Raw genomic sequence first — 18,684 nt, forward strand, 5'->3', positions numbered from 1 at the left:
AGAGATGCTGCCGGTCCCGCTGAGTTACTCCTGCATTTTGCATCCATCTTCAAATGACGTCATGCGCTTTAGACGGCTGTGTGGGCGCATGAAATCGTATGCGATCTTCACGGGACCGTCGTGCCTCAATGCCACCACGAGGTCGCGTTAATTAGCGTGCCAAGGACACGTAAGTGGGACAGGGGCTTTAGGGAATCGTGGCAGCAACAGGGGTCAGCTAAAACACATAGTCCCTGCAGTCCTGGAAGTATCCCGAGCTAATTCTGCTACCACCATCATCTATTGCAACAAGTGATGGCTCCCACTGATTGTCGCCGGAAGCTTGCCTCCTTTTCAGGACAGACGATGACCACGAGGTCAACATTTGAAACATGGAAGATGGACAGGAAAGAAGAAGATCTCAACATTTTTCCATCAAGTGCTCTTTTAATTCCTTTCTGAAAACACAACCCTTTATCTGCTTCAATCGCCCATGCAGGTTGGGTAATCCAGCTCCCTATGTCAACTTTAGATCTTCTGGCAAATGCCTTAAATTGGACAGTTTCCCTTCATTTCTCTTTGCCAAAACTTCATGCTGTTGAGCACTTCCGTTAACCCATCTTTCCATCATCACTGTGCTAAGGAGCGCAGAGCCAACTTCAGTCTATCCAAATAACTGAGGCCCCTAACTCTCGTGAAATTCCTTCATGCCGACCCTCCAATCATATCCTCAGGGAGTTACATTAATAACACGTAAAAGCTCGATTAGCAAAAGTAAATCAACCAGCTGCATTCAATATTCTCAGAATAAAAGGACGTACTTCGGAATAAAAGGATGTACCTTTAGAAAGGAGACAAGGGGGAGTTTCTTTAGTCAGAGGGTGGTGGATCTGTGGAATTCAGATGGCGGTGGAGGACAAGTCAGTGGGTATTTTAAAAGTGGAGATTGATTAGTACGGGTGTCAAAGGTGACAGGGAGAAAGCAGGAGAATGGGATTGAGAGGGAAAGATAGCTCGGCCATGAATGAATGGCGGAGTAGACTCAATGACCTCTGAGCGGCCGAACTCTGCTCCTGCGACTTATGAACATGCATTGGAGTGAAGATTCCAAGTAGCGTACTCACATTTCTGAACACAGGGACTGATGGCCACCATGGAGACAATGAAGCAGAGGCCAGTGTTGACCCCCAGTAATATCTTGTTGAGCTTGCATCCGTCGAAGTCGGTGTAGAAGATAACCATGAGAACGAGAGCAAAGATGGCGACCAGGTACAGAATGAGTGTGACCAAAGTCAAGGCAACGTACCAGCATTTATTTTGGGCAGTTCCAGCCCACCTGTTATTGGGCAAGAAACAGGAGACTGGTAAGTGGTTATTGCAAACAGTCCAGTACAACACAGGCCACGAAGATAGACACAAAGTGCTGGAGTAACTCAGCGGGGCAGGCAGCATCTCTGGAGAAAAAGGATGGGCGCCATTTCGGGTCGGAGCCCTTCTTCTCACCCGAACCCTCGCCACCTATTCCTTTTCTCCAGGGACACTGAGTAAAGGGCCTGCCCCACTTGGGCGGCATTTGCGCGTCACGCAGCTGGTGCGCGAAGATTTGTACATCCCAAAAACCCGAGGCACCGCGCGCGATCGCGCCACTGCCCACGTCGCCATGCAGCGCGCGTGCGTAATGCGCACCATGCGCGCATCACGTGCACGGCACGAAGCCCGCGTCATGCTTCGTGACGCGTAAATGATGTCGCGTAAATTACCCGCAAATAACACCCAAGTGGGACAGGCCCTTTACTCCACTACAGGGCGGTGAATCTGTGGAATTCTTTGCCACAGAAGGCTGTGGAGGCCAAGTCAGTGGATATTTCTAAGGAGGGGGATAGATAGATTCTTGATTAGTACGGGTGTCAGGGGTTATGGGGAGAAGGCAAGAGAAGGATTGGGTTAGAGGGGGGATACATTGGGTTAGGAGGGCCCTTCGAGCCTACCGCCATTCAATATGAGTCATGATCATGAACTCAGTAATCCCGTAGAGTACCCCTGCTTGACACAAGGGGCCAAACTGGCTCTTAAAATAGCCATTGAACTGGCTCCTATTCACTGTTATCTCGTTTTTAAAGGATCCCCCTTATCCTTACACTTGTCCTGGTTCCCTATAATCTTCCTGAGTGTTCCAACCCCTTCAAGGTGATGTAATTTCCATAGATCCCCTCTCAGCTCCTACAAGATGATGGTCATGATTGAATCTTAACGTAGACTTTGCAAATGGCCTTCTGCTCCTATCACTTACGACTAAAATCCAACACACAGAGGTCTATAATGGTGAGTGTTCCCTGTACTCAAGGTGGATAATGCCCATAGACTGGAGCTCACAAGATGATGGTGCCAAGAATCTTAACGTTTTGCAGTGTTTCTGAGCGTTGCAAATTCTGACACTTGGCAGCATTCACTCATGCCTGACATAGTTTCCGGTTACAAATTGCCAGATGTGGTCTAAACCATTTAACACGGTCAAAGTGCCTCGAAATGCAATTGAGCATGTCCCACGTTTGGAGTTTAGAGTTACGGCATGGAAACAGGCCCTTCGGCCCACTGTGTCCAGGCCGACCAGCGATCGCACATTCACGCTGATCCTATGTTATCCCGCTTTCTCATCCGCTCCCTGCACGCTGGGGGCAATTTACAGAAGCCAATTAACCACTGCAAAACTGTACGCCTGTGGAGTGTGGGAGGAACCCCACCCACGTCACCGGGAGAACAGGCAAACTCCGCACAGACAGCACCCCGTAGTCGGGGTCGATATCCGGGTCTCTGGCGCTGTGAGGCAGCAGCCAATATGAAGCCACATACTGATCAGATTGAATAAAGTTATGCCCCTGTCTCACTTAGGAAACCTGAACGGAAACCTCTGGAGACTTGGTGCCCCACCCAAGGTTTCCGTGCAGTTCCCGGCGGTTGCAGGTGGTTGCCGGAGGTTGCAGGTAGTGGAAGCGGGTAGGGAGACTGACAAAAACCTCCGGGAACTCCCGGGAACCGCAAGGAAACCTTGGGTGGGGCGCAAAGTCTCCAGAGGTTTCCGTTCAGGTTTCCTAAATGGGACAGGGGCAATAGCCTCCCCTGAAAGACATTAGTGAACCAAATAAGTATTCGCAACAATCTGGTAATTCCGTGGTCCATCGCCTACACAAGTCAAATTTTCTTCTCTGCTCCCCTAGGATTAACTCTGGACACCGTGAAATTGGAACATGCTTGGCCCATCTAATGAATGCGCTACTTTAGAGCAAGCCCTTCATTGTTACGATAGATAAACAGCAACTTTCAAAGTAAGGCAAGTTATCATAATGTTAGAATTTTCTGAAGCCACCATGTCCTCCAGGGATGCGTAGGGAGGAACTGCAGATGCTGGTTTACACCAACGATCGACACAAAATGCTGGAGTAACTCAGCAGGTCAGACAGCATCTATGGAGAGATGTTTTGGGTCGAGGCCCTTCTTCAGACAGGGGGAGAGTGGTGGTGAATGGTGGAATGATGGGAGTGATGGATTTCATTGCCACAGAAGGCTGCGGAGGCCAAGTCAATGGGTATCCTTAAGGAAGAGAGAGATATATTCTTGGGTTACACAAAAAAGCTGGAGAAACTCAGCGGGTGCAGCAGCATCTATGGAGCGAAGGAAATAGGCAACGTTTCGGGCCGAAACCCTTCTTCAGACTGATCGGGGGCGGGGGTGGGTGGGGACAAGAAAGGGAAAAGGGGGAGGAGCCCGAAGGCTGGGGGAGGGGAGGAAATCTATCCCTCTCATCATTTTAAAAACCTCTATCAAGTCCCCCCTTAACCTTCTGCGCCAAAGAATCCACTTGTTCAAGAATAAAGCCCTACTGATCAGATTGAACAAAGTTTCCCTGTCTCACTTAGGAAACCTGAACGGAAACCTCTGGAGACCTTGGTGCCCCACCCAAGGTTTAGGGGCATAACTTTGTTCAATCTGATCAGTATGTGGCTTCATACTGGGTTTCAGCAACTAAGTTACAGAGAAAGGTTGAACAAGTTAGGGCTTTATTCTTTGGAGCGCAGAAGGTTAAGGGGGGACTTGATAGAGGTTTTTAAAATGATGAGAGGGATAGATTTCCTCCCATCCCCCAGCCTAGAGATATATTCTTGATTGGTAAGGAGCGATGGCAGGAGAATGGAGTTGAGAGGGAACGATAGATCGACCATGATTCAATGTCGGAGTGGACTTGATGGGCCAAATGGCCTAAGTCTGCTCCTGGAACTTCTGAACTATGAACCTATGAGAGAGAAACTAAGAGGCACTTCAGAACAAATTCCTGAACTGACCCGCTGAGTTACACCAGCACTTTTGTGGAGGTTTTTCTTGTGTGAATTTACCAATAGAGTTGAAGAGCGACAAACAATTCAGTTTCACATTGGATGAAGCTTTTAAAATAAAAATCAGATTGCAGAAGTTGGAGGGGCTAAATAGATGAGGAATCTAGTTTGTTGCCAGTGGACAAGGATCATAGCTTTTAAAATTGCTCAGAAAAGCTACTCACCACGTCTTGTTCCACGTATGTGCGAACTCCACCAACAGGATGAGCTGAATCAAGATGAAAAGGAAAGCTCCTGCAGCACCAATGTACATCCAAGCTGTGTGACAACAACGCAAATCAAACCATTAGCATGCACGTGCAGACTGCATAGACAGTACTTGGCCTTACTTACAACTATGGCATTAAATTTCTCCAAGAACTGGTTTATCAACTACACAGAACATAGGGCGGCATGATGGCGCAGTGGTAGAGTTGCTGCCTTACAGCGCCAGGGACCTGTGTTAATAGACAATAGGTGCACGAGTAGGCGATTCGGCCCCTCGAGCCAGCACCGCCATTCACTGTGATCATGGCTGATCACCCACAATCAGTACCTCGTTCCTGCCTTCTCCCCATATAGACAATAGACAATAGGTGTAGGAGTAGGCCATTCTGCCCTTCGAGCCAGTAGGCCATTCTGTTTCTGGTCTGAAGAAGGGTTTCGACCCGAAACGTTACCCATTCCTTCTCTCCAAGGAAATGCAATATAACCATATTAAGAACTATTACAATTATTTTCTAATAGCACATTTTAAAAAAATCATTTATTTGAAGGGAAAATCATTTTTTGAAGATCAGATGGCTTGGCTATAGTGATAATGCAAATCCCAGATTAGGAAGATAAATAAACTTGTGAATTAAAAGCAGCATAACATAAAATTCAAATGGTTCTTAAATTCTTAATTTTTTCATTTTCTGAAAGAAAAAAAAAATCACTGACAGATAAGACCTGAAGAGATTATTCCACACTTAATAATTTCACTCATTCGTGGCAAATTCCACTCGTGGGAAAGTCTAGGACTAGAGGTCATAGCCTCAGAATTAAAGGACGTTCTTTGAGGAAGGAGACAAGGAGGAATTTCTTTAGTCAGAGGGCAGGAGAATGGAGTTAGAGAGAAATAGATCAGCCATGATTGAATGGCAGTAGACTTGATGGGCCGAATGGCCTAATTCTACTCCTATCGCACATGGTCGTATAATCTTCAGGAACGGATAGATTCATCGGCAGTCATTGTGGCGTAATATAATTAAATAGGTATTTCTGTTTGTAATACCAAGACTTGCAGAGATTTATTCTCCGAATCAGTGGAATTCAACGCCACCATCGGCTGTGGAGGACAAGTCCTCGGGTATATTTGACGTGGAGATTGTCAAGTTTATTTGGAATGATGGACCCAAGATCTTTTTTCCTCCACATAAATGTGAGACAAGATGAATGTGAATGATCACAAGTGCTCTATCCTTCTGCAGTTGTACAGGGCCCTAGTGAGACCACACCTTGAGTACTTTGTGCAGTTTTGGTCTCCAAATTTGAGGAAGGACATTCTTGCTATTGAGGGAGTGCAGTGTAGGTTTACTAGGTTAATTCCCGGGATGGCGGGACTGTCATATGTTGATAGAATGGAGCGACTGGGCTTGGATACTCTGGAATTTGGAAGGATGAGAGGATATCTCTTGAACCATATAAGATTATGAAGGGATTAAACACTCTAGACGCAGGAAACATGTTCCCGATGTTGGGGGGAGTCCAGAACCGGGGTTACAGTTTCAGAATAAGGGGTAAGGCATTTAGAACGGAGATGAGGACATTTTATTTTCACCCAAAGAGTTGTGAATCTGTGGAAATCTCTGCCTCAGAAGGCAGTGGAGGCCAATTCTCTGTTGCCTTCAAGAGAGAGTTAGATAGAGCTCCTACAGATAGCGGAGTCAAGGAATATGGGGAGAAGGCATGAACGGGGTACAGATTGTGGATGATCAGCTGGCCATCACATTGAATGGCGGTGCTGGCGCGAAGGGCCGAATGGCCGACTCCTGCACCTATTGTCTATTGTTAATTTACCTGAAGCCGATTAACCTTCAAACCTGCATGTCTTTGGGCGGTGGGAGGAAACCGGAGCACCCGGATAAAACCCACCTGTTCACAGGAGAACGTACAAACTCCGTAGTCAGGATGGAACCCGGGTCTCAGGCGCAGTAAGGCAGCAACTCTACCGCTGCCCCACCAGGCAAGGTTTAGAAGCAGGCAAATGTGATGAGCTCAGATGACCATAAAGGTTAGCATGGGGTGTGGTGGGCTGAAGGGCCCATTTCTGCACTGAACAACAGCCTCCCCGATTACAAATTCAGCATGAAGCCATGGTGAATTATCAACACTTTAAAATTCACAGCGGGGAAGTGGAATTAAAAAAAATGTGGCAAATTCATGCCATGGATGGATAAGAACAAGATTCTCATTGTTTCCAGCGTTTTTTTTCAAACAAAGAGCAACGTGGAAATGTAGAGACAAAGCACTTACTATCCTGCAGAATCAATAAACTCAAGTCACCAAGCACAGCTGACACAAAAGGATAGAGACCAAGAGACTCCTGTAAGAGGTGGATACAGACCAAGAAACTGACTCTTGCCCTTTGTTGCGTCAAATGCTTTTCTATTCGTTCAGAAATTCCAACTCGATTATTATTCCAGAGGGCTCCACTGCTGCTGGTCTGTCTAGGAGTCCGACGAAGGATCTCGACCCGAAACGTCACCCATTCCTTCTCTCCAAAGATGCTGCCCGACCCGCGGAGTTACTCCTGCATTTTGTGGCTGTCTGCCACAATTGGAGGTCAAATAGCTGGAACAAAACCAGCTCAATAGCTGCAAACTTGCTCCATCCTAAATCCCTGTGATAATTTAGAGGCGTTCTTTGTGATTGAGCCACAGCTTGAGCTCAGTCAGTAACTCTCCGCATTGACTGTATCCACTGACAGCGAGCTGCAGTTTACCAGCAGTGGAGAACAGAGACTTTATTCTACCCACACACACAGTTCCTCCAACATTCTCCCAAAATCTCAATTCAGTGGAGAAACAATAAAACTGAACTCTGAAGTATTTTATTCTGTGCAGCAAAGTAATCTTGCCCCTGTCCCACTTAGGAAACCTGAACGGAAACCACTGGAGACTTTGTGCCCCACCCAAGATTTCCGTGTGATTCCCGGAGGTTTTTGTCAGTCTCCCTACCTGCAACCTCCGGCAACCACCTGGAACCTCCGGGAACCGCACGGAAACCTTGGGTGGGGACGCAAAGTCTCCAGAGGTTTCCGTTCAGTTTCCTAAGTGGGACAGGGGCATATTTAGCCTTTGACAGACACAGTCATGTTCATAAGTGATAGGAGTAGAATAACGCCATTCGGCCCATCAGGTCTACTCCGCCATTCAATCATGGCTGATCTATCTCTCCCTCCCAAACCCCATTCTCCTGCCTTCTCCCCATAACCAGCTATTTACAATATATATTAATGTTCTGGATGAGGGAATTGAAGGCAATATCTCCAAGTTTGCGGATGACACTAAGCTGGGGGCAGTGTTAGCTGTGAGCAGTATGCTAGGAGACTGCAAGGTGACTTGGATAGGCTGGGTGAGTGGGCAAATGTTTGGCAGATGCAGTATAATGTGGATAAATGTGAGGTTATCCATTTTGGTGGTAAAAACAGGAAAGCAGACTATTATCTAATTGGTGGCCGATTGGGAAAAGGGGAGATGCAACGAGATCTGGGTGTCATGCTGACATGAACCAGCATCTGCAGTTCCTTCCTACTAATCTTAGCCTTTATAATCAATTGCATTCGGCATTGACCTTGCTGAATATTTAATCGTTTGCCATCCACAAAACAGCGAAATGTAGTAGAGTTTGTACAGTTTTCCCCGCGACTATGTTGCTAAATTTGTAAACTATCATTGTTCATTGTAAATGCCATTGTCGTAAATTATACATGCCATTGAAAATAGACCAGTGTACAGGCAAGTGGTCGAGTCATAAGGTCATAAGGGATAGTAGAATAAGGCCATTCAAGCTCATCAAGTCTAGTCTGCCATTCAATAATGGCTGATGTATCTCTGGGAGTCTTGGAGTTGATGGAAATGTTTATTAGTCTATTATTGTCATGTGTAGTGAGGTGAGGTACAGTGGAAAACCTGCATGCTATCCAGGCAGTGAAAAGACTATTCAGGATTACAGTTGAGCCATCCACAGTGCACAGATACATGATAATCTTAGCCTTTATAAATTGCAACGTTTAGTGCAAGGTAAAGTCTAAAGTAAAGTCAAATTAAAAATAGTTCACACAGGTTTCCATGGGGTATTGAAAAGGGTGGGAGCAAGTGGGGTCATAGGGGGTAGGGGGGGGGGGGGGGGGGGGGCCATTCATGACCACTCTGGAGTCTTGAGTTGATGGAAATGTTTATTATTCAGGTGCCTGATAACAGATGAGGGAAGAAACTGTCCCAGAATCTGGATTAGGTTTAATTCCATCAACTGCTTGAATTAATTCATGCATATTCTTTGGCATAAAAATGCATTTCGTTGTCTCTGTACTGTACACTGACAATGACAATTAAAATTGAATCTGAATCTGAATTTACATGTAGGGAGGAACTGCAAATGCTGGTTGAAACCGAAGGCAGACACAAACACTCAGCGGGTCATACAGCATCGCAAATTTACAAACAGCTTTTAGACAGGAAAGCACACCAGGGGAGGATTATCAGGGGAGGATATCCCCGAATCTGGAGGTGTGCATTTTCACACTTCTGTACCTCTTGCCAGATGGGAGAGGGAAGAAGAGGGAGTGGCCGGGGTGCGACTGGATGAATTTGGATTAGCGAAAAAAAATTGCTGCTTGATATTCAGCATAGACCATGTAGGCCGAAGGGCCTGTTTGCACACTTTCGGCCTCTTACACTGTGCTCCCAACAAAAGAACACTTCCTATTTGCAATGGGACTACTTTTAATTTAGAGAAGTTTTTTTTCCCCCCCCATTTGAAACACATTTGCATATTCTTTGGCATAAAAACGTTTTGACAATTTCCCTAATGATGCACAAAGGAGACTGCAAAACTGCTCAAAGGCACAGCACACACGTCTATTGTTCAGGGGAGGTTTAGAACTGGATCAAACCCATCCTGCTGTGACAAGCTCCACCCGAGCCAGAGGATTGGAAAATTGGAAACTATCCAGGGGTTTGTGTGGGTTGAAGAACTCTATAGTGCAAAAACAAGGCTTAATGCATGGAAACAAATAAAGAAAAGACAAGCATCCGATTATTCTACGATTGGACACGTAGCCAGTGAATAAACAGGGTTATAGATCATCAGCGTACAATGATAGTAAATGAAGGGAGGAAGACTGCTATTAACAGCCCGCTAAACAATCTGAATAGCAGTGCATGCATAGTGGGGATTAATAGACTACGGCAACAGAAACTAATTACTTGGAGGTTCAATGCAGCAAAAACAAAAAACAAAAAAAAACCCTACATCCACGCCAACCTTTTTACTCATCTGCACTCATCCCATTTGCCCGTTTTAAATCCGTACCCTTCTAAGCCTTGCCTACTTTGCAGCATGGTGGTGCAGCGGTAGAGTTGCTGCCTTACAGGACCAGAGACCCGGGTTCAATCCCATCTGTCTCTACAGAGTTTGTACGTTCTCCCCGTGACCGTGTAGGATTTCTCTGGATGCACCGGTTTCCTCCCACACTCCAAAGACTTAGAGCTTAATTGACTTCTGTAAATTGTCCCTAGTGTATAGAACTAGAGTACGAGTGATCGCTGGCCCACACAGACTCAGTGGGCCCAAGGTCCTGTTTCCACGCTGTATCTCTAAACTTAACGAAATTAAATATTTAGAAAAGATGCAGAGGGAAGGAAATAAATGTTAGGGGGGGTGGGGGGGGGGGGGGAAATAGCTATATTAATTGGATATAAGGGTTGTAAAGAGTGGTAGAACTATCAATGAGATAAATAGATAACGATAAGTAACTTGCAGAGAAATTAATACTGATAGAGGTGAAATAAATATGCAAAGAGTAAAGAAAATAGAAAAAACAACAGGGATTTTGACTACCGTAGAATTAGCAGAGCAGAAAAAAGATTACAAGAGCACGTGGAATAGAGTTTCGGCAGAGTGTGAAGTGTATAAGATCATGAGAGGAATAGATGGGGTAAATGCACTCTTTTACTCAGAGCAGAGGAATTAAGGACCTGAAGACAGAGGAGAAAGATTTAAGGGCCTGATCACTTGATGCAATTTTTTTCGGCGACTGCTGGCGTCATATCAGTGACACCAAAAGATTTTGAACATTTCAAAATGCAGCAGCGACAAAAAAAAGTTGCGGCACGTGAAAAAACACGTCACCGATGCATCACGCCGCAAATTCTTCGTCAGTTAATGATGTCGGCAGTCGCCGACAAAATAAAATCGGCAAGTGGGACAGGACCTTTAATAGGAAACCGAGAGGCTGCTTTTTCATAGAAAGGGAAGTGGATATATGGATTGAGCTGCCAGAGGAGCTAGTTAAGGCAGGGAATGTCACACATTTAAGAAACATGGTACATGGATAGGACAGGTTTAGAGGAAATATGGACCAAATACAGGTTAGTGGGACTAGTGTAGATGGAGCATCTTGGTCAGCATGGGTATGTTGGGCCAAAGGGCCTGTTTCCACACTATATGGCACTATAACTGTAGATTGGTTACTTTACTTTACCAATGTAGTGCTTTATTATTATTATCAGCTCCGCCTACTACCACAACATTCATATTATCGCAACCCAACATGTGCTGTTAGTTGGTACTGCTACATGGTTGGATGAACATGCTGCAGTGTGTGTCGCCTGGTGCTGCTTTAATGGCCACAGGACTTGCTAGCGCCCGCCAGGGGCTCCAACATCAAGACCCGGTGCAGGGCCTTACATCGCCCGGCACGGCTTTAATGGCCGCGGGACTTCCTTACCATCGCCCGCCGGGGGCTTTGACTTTGACATCGGGAGGAGAATGGGGAGAGCAGGGGAGAGATAAGACTTTGCCTTCCATCACAGTGAGGAGGAGATTCGCTGTGATGGATGTTTGTGTAAATTATGTTGTGTCTTGGTTCTTCTACTTGTTTGTATGACCGCAGAAACCAAATTTCGTTTGAACCTCAATGACTCAATATACTGTTATATCAGATCGGTGAGTGTGTGTGTGATTTACTCAAGAACAACTCATTACTAACTCTGTTAGAAAGGATATTGAATACAGCACAAGTTAATGGTAACGGCTAATGAAGATAAAAGCCCTTCTATATTATTATTTCTTAAGTAATAGGATTTATATTTTAAGATAATGGAGAAGGATACAAGCCCGTGGGAATCTTGAGCAATTGGTTGGAGATATGTTCACGTCAAGATGCTAATAATAAAGCTTGGGAAAATGAAGTGGACAAGATTTGTTGGCAAAAGATGTTGATAGCAATGGGTTGTCAGAGCACCGGAAAATATATTCTAAAACCTAAGTAACGATGAGACACTGGTGAGAACCAGCAGAAGATAAATATGTAGTGGACGCCAGAAGCAAGCATAGAGTCACACAGCATAGAGGAAACAGGCCCTTCGGCCCAACTTATCCATGCCAACCAAGAAGCCTCTGAGCTAGTCCCACAGCCATGGGAAACATTATTTCAGCATCTATTCTGTATTGGCTCATATCCCTCTAAACATATCCTATCCATGTGCCTGTCCAAATGTGATAGTACCTGCCTCAACTGCCTCCTATGGCAGCTCGTTCGATATAACCACCACCATTTGAGTTAAAAAAAAGTTACCCTTCATAGAAACATAGAAAATAGGTGCAGGAATAGGCCATTCGGCCCTTCGAGCCCGCACTGCCATTCAATATGATCATGGCTGATCATCCAACTCAGTATGCTGTACCTGCCTTCTCTCCATACCCCCTGATCCCCTTAGCCACAAGGGCCACATCTAACTCTCTCTTGAATATAGCCAATGAACTGGCCTCAACTACTTTCTGTGGCAAAGAATTCCACAGATTCACCACTCTCTGTGTGAATTTTTTTTTCTCATCTCGGTCCTAAAAGACATCCCCCTTATCCTTATACCATGACCCCTTGCTCTGGACTTCCCCAACATCGGGAACAATCTTCTTGCATCTAGCCTGTCCAACCCCTTAAGAATTTTGTAAGTTTCTATAAGATCCCCCCTCAATCTTCTAAATTCCAGCGAGTATAAGCCGAGTCTATCCAGTCTTTCTTCATATGAAAGTCCTGCCATCCCAGGAATCAGTCTGGTGAACCTTCTCTGTACTCCCACTATGGCAAGAATGTCTTTCCTCAGATTAGGAGACCAAAACTGTACGCAATATTCCAGGTGTGGTCTCACCAAGACCCTGTACCCTGTAGTAGAACCTCCCTGCTCCTATACTCTAATCCTTTTGTTATGATTGCTAACATACCATTTGCTTTCTTCACTGCCTGCTGCACCTGCATGCCTATTTTCAATGACTGGTGTACCATGACACCCAGGTTTCGTTGCATCTCCCATTTTCCTAATCGGCCGCCATTCAGATAATAGTCTACTTTCCTGTTCTTGCCACTATAACCTCACATTTATCCACATTATACTGCATCTGCCATGCATTTGCCCACTCACCCAACCTATCCAAGTCACCTTGCAGCCTCCTTGCACCCTCCTCACAGCTAACACTGCCCCCCAGCTTCGTGTCATCTGCTTCAGGTTCCTTTTACATCGATCCTCCCTCACCTCAAACCTATGTCCTCTGGTTCTCGATTCCCCTACTCTGGGCAAAAGACTATGCGCATTTAACCGATCTATTCTTCTCATGATTGCTTGGGCGCAGAGCAACCGGAGATACGATCCAGAAAATAATCGCATCTCTGGCAGGGGAAGAGATTGAAAAAAAGTTTCCCTCGACCCCCTGGCCCATATAAAATAAAAAAAGAGTACATTAAACAACATCGAAGTACTTGGGAGTGAAGATGGCTAGAGGGTTGGGTAATGGAGAGAAAACTCTTGAGTGGAAGAATGAGAGAACATCTTAGATTATCTTAGTTTAGTTTATTGTCATGTGTCCCGAGGTACAGTGAAAAGCTTTATTGTTACATTAAAAAAAATTGGGGGAGGAGAAAACAACCGGGATTTTGACTCCCCTAGAATTAACAGAGCAGAAGAAGTAGATTAAAAGAGCAGGCGGAATAATGCTTGAGTATTACCTGGAGTATTGCGTACAGTTTTGGTCTCCAAATCTGAGGAAGGACATTATTGCCATAGAGGGAGTGCAGAGAAGGTTCACCAGACTGATTCCTGGGATGTCAGGACTGTCTTATGAAGAAAGACTGGATAGACTTGGTTTATACTCTCTAGAATTTAGGAGATTGAGAGGGGATCTTATAGAAACTTACAAAATTCTTAAGGGGTTGGACAGGCTAGATGCAGGAAGATTGTTCCCGATGTTGGGGAAGTCCAGGACAAGGGGTCACAGCTTAAAGATAAGGGGGAAATCCTTTAAAACCGAGATGAGAAGAACTTTTTTCACACAGAGAGTGGTGAATCTCTGGAACTCTCTGCCGCAGAGGGTAGTCGAGGCCAGTTCATTGGCTATATTTAAGAGGGAGTTAGATGTGGCCCTTGTGGCTAAGGGGATCAGAGGGTATGGAGAGAAGGCAGATACAGGATACTGAGTTGGATGATCAGCCATGATCATATTGAATGGCGGTGCAGGCTCGAAGGGCCGAATGGCCTACTCCTGCACCTAATTTCTATGTTTCTATGTTATGCAAGGTGCGTAGTGTATAAGATCATGAGAAGTATTACCCTGATGCAGAAGGCCCGAACGTCGGCTATGGGAGCCAATATCCCTCCGCCAACGGAAAGCTCGAGGCCCCCGACTGCGGGAGAACAAAGAAGGGAAGAGATTGAACTTTTTTTTCCACGTTCCATCACAGTGAGGAATGTGGAGGAGTCACTGTGGTGGATGTTTATGTTAAATGTATTTTGTGTGTTCCGTTTCGTCTTAATGGTATGACTGTATGGCAAATAAAATTGCGTATATTGCAAAACATACTTGGCTAATAAGATTATGATTATATACTTATTATGATTATGATTATTATGATTAACTGCTTGGGTGGCACCATTTTAAAGGCCACATCATATATCCACTGGCTCCCCTGATGGTAACAATAAAAGTTCTGTTCCAACTTTTACAAACACCATTTCCCTTTCATGAAGCCATGCCAACTCTACCCGATCACACTGGTATTTCCTGACTGTTCCATGGCCACTTCCTTAATAACAGATTCCAGCACTTCCTTACCACTGGCATCAAACCGGTCTGGAGGTCCATTACCTCGCTCTCTCTCTCTTCTTAAATAATCAAGGCTCATGAAACACATTTTTAAACATTCTACATACATCCGTTTACTCCGCTCATTTCAATTTTTTTTTTTTTGCACTGGACATTTGAGGTACATCAGCAAGAAATTACATAGTCAGTCATACAGCACAGAAATTGTCCCTTCGGCCCATCTCTTCCATGCTGGCCAAGATGCCCCATCTTGGCTATTCTCATCTCCCTGCAACTTGGAGAATAGTTGCATCCTCGCCAGAAAGTGACTGAGAAATGGTTTCCCCCTTACCCTACCCACCTCCCCCACATAAAAATACTAAGAAACCTCCAAAATATACTTTTACAAACAGACTAAAGATAACAAAAAAAATGGAAAAACAGACAGACTGTTGGCAGAGGCTGCCATCATACGACGCCCCTCCAATACCTCTACTAATCAAGAATCTGTCAATCTCCGCCTTAAAAATACCCATTGACTTGGCCTCAACAGCCTTCTGTGGCAATGAATTCCACATCAAATCTTTCCCCTCTCACCTTAAACTTATATCCTCTGGTTCTTGATTCCCCTACCCTGGGTGAAAGTCTCCTCATAAATTTATACACTTCTACAAGATCAAAAAAAATAACATTTAAAAATCGAAATATAGGAAAGTCCCCATACACGCCTCCAATTTCCCCAAAGAAATCCATTTTGGAACAGTAAATTGGTTTCATTCACAAAATAGCTTTACCTTTGTGAAAGGTGTCTTCGTCAGGGATAAAGAAAGCTCCTGCACACATTCCAATCAAAACCACCAGCTTCACAAACCAAAACCTAGACGCAAAACACAGTGATCAAATAAATGCAAGGTTCAAAGAGATAGATCCCCCGCCCAAGTTGCCTTGTACCACCAGTCACATCTTTGCATCCCCACCCCTTTCCGCCTTAAGGATAAGGGGGAAATCCTTTAAAACCGAGATGAGGAAAACGTTTTTCACACAGAGAGTGCTGAATCTCTGGAACTCTCTGCCACAGAGGGTAGTTGAGGCCAGTTCATTGGCTATATTTAAGAGGGAGTTAGATGTGGCCCTTGTGGCTAAGGGGATCAGAGGGTATGGAGAGAAGGCAGGTACGGGATACTGAGTTGGATGATCAGCCATGATCATATTGAATGGCAGTGCAGGCTCGAAGGGCCGAATGGCCTACTCCTGCACCTAATTTCTATGTTTCCACAGTGGCCGCTCCCTCCATAACTCCTTGGTTCACTCATACCTCCCCACCTAAACCACCCCCTCACCTGCAACTTCAGGAGATACAACACCAGTCGCTATACCTGTGGCAATAATGTTGCCAGGGGGCCCTGAGCTACAGGGCGAGGTTGAACAAGTTAGGACTCATTAGACAGGTGCATGGATAGAGCAAGCTTGGAGGGATATAGGCCAAACGCGGGCAGGTGGGACCAGTGTTGGTTGGTGTGGGCCAAGGCGGGGCAAAGGGCATGTTTCCACACTGTATGTCTATGACTCTACAGTAATACACTGTAAATGACTCGATTGTAATCATGTATTGTCTTTCCTTACCCTTCCCTGACCACCCTTCTTTAGTCAGAGGGTGGTGAATCTGTGGAACTCGTTGCCACAGAGGGCTGCGGAGGCCAGGTCAGTGGATAATCTTACGGCAGAGATGGACAAATTCTTGAGTAGAACGGGTGTCAAGGGTTATGGGGAGAAGGCAGGAAAATGGGATTCGGAGGCAGCCGAGATCAGCCATGGGGTAGACTCGACGGGCCGAATGGCCCAATTCTACTCCTAAAACCTTCTGCTGACTGGGATAGCACGCAAAAGCTTTCCACTGTACTTCGATACACGTGACAATAAACTAAACTGAACTGAACTAAACTGTATCTGTGGACTCCTCCCTCACCTCCAACCAGGGACCTTAGCAGTCGTTCCAGGTGAGAGAGAGGTTCACGTGCACCTCCTCTAACCTCAGCTATTGTGTTCAGTGTTCGCGACGTGGCCTCCTTTACATTGGCGAAACCAGGCGTTGGCCAGGCGTGGACTAGGCGTGGATCAGGTGACAGTTTCTCTGAACGTTCGGTCCACCCAGGCCTGCAGGATCTCCCGGTACTGACTATTTTAACTCCTCTTCCTATTGTGACCTGTGCGTCCTGGGCCTCCTCTCTTGCCAGAGTGACGCCATGCACAAACTGTGGAGGAACAGCACCTCATATCTTTCTTGCGTAGCTTATATCCCAATTGTACGAACATTGAATGCTGAGGTTTTAAGTAACTAGACCAACAAACAACACCCACTTCCCTGTGTCCCACCTGCATTTGCACACATTTTGCCCCTTCAACCCTCCATTTCCACCTGTATTCTTTCCTCTGGCTTCACAATTCTCACCTCTTCACCCTTATCTCACACTTTGTCTTTTCATCTCTGGCCATCTACCAATCAAAACCCCCCCTCCTCATCTCTGTCCACCCATCACTTCAGCAGTCTGAAGAAGGGTCTCGGCCCGAAACCTCACCGATTCCGTCTCTCCAGAGGGGCTGCGGGACCCGCTGAGTTGCTCCATCTTCGGTGTAAACCAGCATCTGCAGTTCCTTCCTCCACCCATCACTCGCCAGGTTTTGTTCCTACCGCCACCTATTTTCTAGCTTTCTTCCCCCCTTCCCCCCCTTCCCCCCCCCCCCCCCAACCCCACCTCATCCCTCAACATCCTAGGAAGGGTCGTGACCAGAAATGTCATTTATTGTGTGCGACACAATGGCGCAGGGGCCCGGGCTCGATCCCGACTATGGGTGCTGCGTGCGCTGAGTTTACACGTTCTCCCTGTCACCGAGTGGGTTTTCCCCAGGTGCTCCGGTTTCCTCCCACATTCCAACGACATGCAGGTATCTAGGTTACTTGGTGTCAGAAACAATGATCCCTCGTGTGTAGGATAGAACTAGTGGCAACCCGCACTCGGTGGGCCGAAGGGCCTGTTTCCACGCCGTATGTCTAAAACTAAAACTATCCATGTTCTCCAGCGACGCTGTGTGCAGGGGGGAACTGCAGATGCTGGTTTAAACCGCGAAAGGGCACAAAACGCTGGAGTAACTCAGCAGGTTAGGCAGCATCTCTGGAGAGAAGGAATAGGTGACGTTTTGGGGAGAGACCCTTCTGCAGTCGGAGCTTGCTGACCCACCGAGTTACTCCAGCACTTTGTGTCTTTTTTTTTAATCCCAGATAGAACGGCACGCTTTCTTTCACTTTGCAGCCTTTGGGCCTTTTACTTACCCGTTGTGGAGCTTTGCTCGACAATCTTTACTGGTGTTTACGTTGATCATCAGGAGGAAGAAAATGAAGAAGAATACAGCCATTCCGAAGCAGACCTTGTAAACAGCAGAGTAGCCAACAAGCTTTTCACAGCTGTTGCCTGCCTGAATGGTCCGACAAAATTCATTGTAGTAGGGGACCTGTAAAAAGCAGGAGAAATAATAATAACAATCATAGTCTCTGCCCTTGTAGTTCACAGATGCCTTGAATGCTGCCTCAAGGACAGCATTTTGTCCATGCCCTTGGAAGGAGTTATCCAAACCACTTTCATACGTGCAACCAGCAGAATTAGGCCATTCAGCCCATCAAGTCTACTACGCCATTCAATCATGGCTTAATTTAGTCTAGTTTAGATACAGCACGGAAACAGACCCTTCAGCCCATCGGGTCTGCGCCGACCAGCAATCCCCGCACATTAACACCCACTAGGGGTGAATTTTTCCATTTGCCAAGCCAATTAACCTACAAACCTGCACGTCTTTAGAATGTGGGTGGAAACCGAAAATCTCTGAGAAAACCCACGCAGGTTACGGGGAGAACGTACAAACTCGGTACAGACAAGCACCCGTAATCTGGATCGAACCCGGGTCTCCAGCGCTGCATTCGATGTAAGGCAGCAACTCTACCGCT

General features: G+C 46.0%; 1 protein-coding gene across 1 annotated transcript in view; it reads right to left on the bottom strand.

The window, feature by feature from the left end:
• The window catches only part of serinc5 (serine incorporator 5), a 92,892-nt gene that overhangs the window by 22,917 nt on the left and 51,291 nt on the right, over nt 1-18,684 (bottom strand). The window contains exons 3-6 of the mRNA XM_055631720.1: nt 18,016-18,194; nt 15,482-15,564; nt 4,532-4,625; nt 1,104-1,315 (exon numbers count right to left, since the gene is read on the bottom strand). Coding sequence (XP_055487695.1) covers nt 1,104-1,315; nt 4,532-4,625; nt 15,482-15,564; nt 18,016-18,194 — 568 coding nt within the window. The remainder of the gene's footprint in view (nt 1-1,103; nt 1,316-4,531; nt 4,626-15,481; nt 15,565-18,015; nt 18,195-18,684) is intronic.

This window comes from Leucoraja erinacea, chromosome 3, assembly GCF_028641065.1.
Source record: "Leucoraja erinacea ecotype New England chromosome 3, Leri_hhj_1, whole genome shotgun sequence".
Taxonomy (NCBI): Eukaryota; Metazoa; Chordata; class Chondrichthyes; order Rajiformes; family Rajidae; genus Leucoraja; species Leucoraja erinaceus.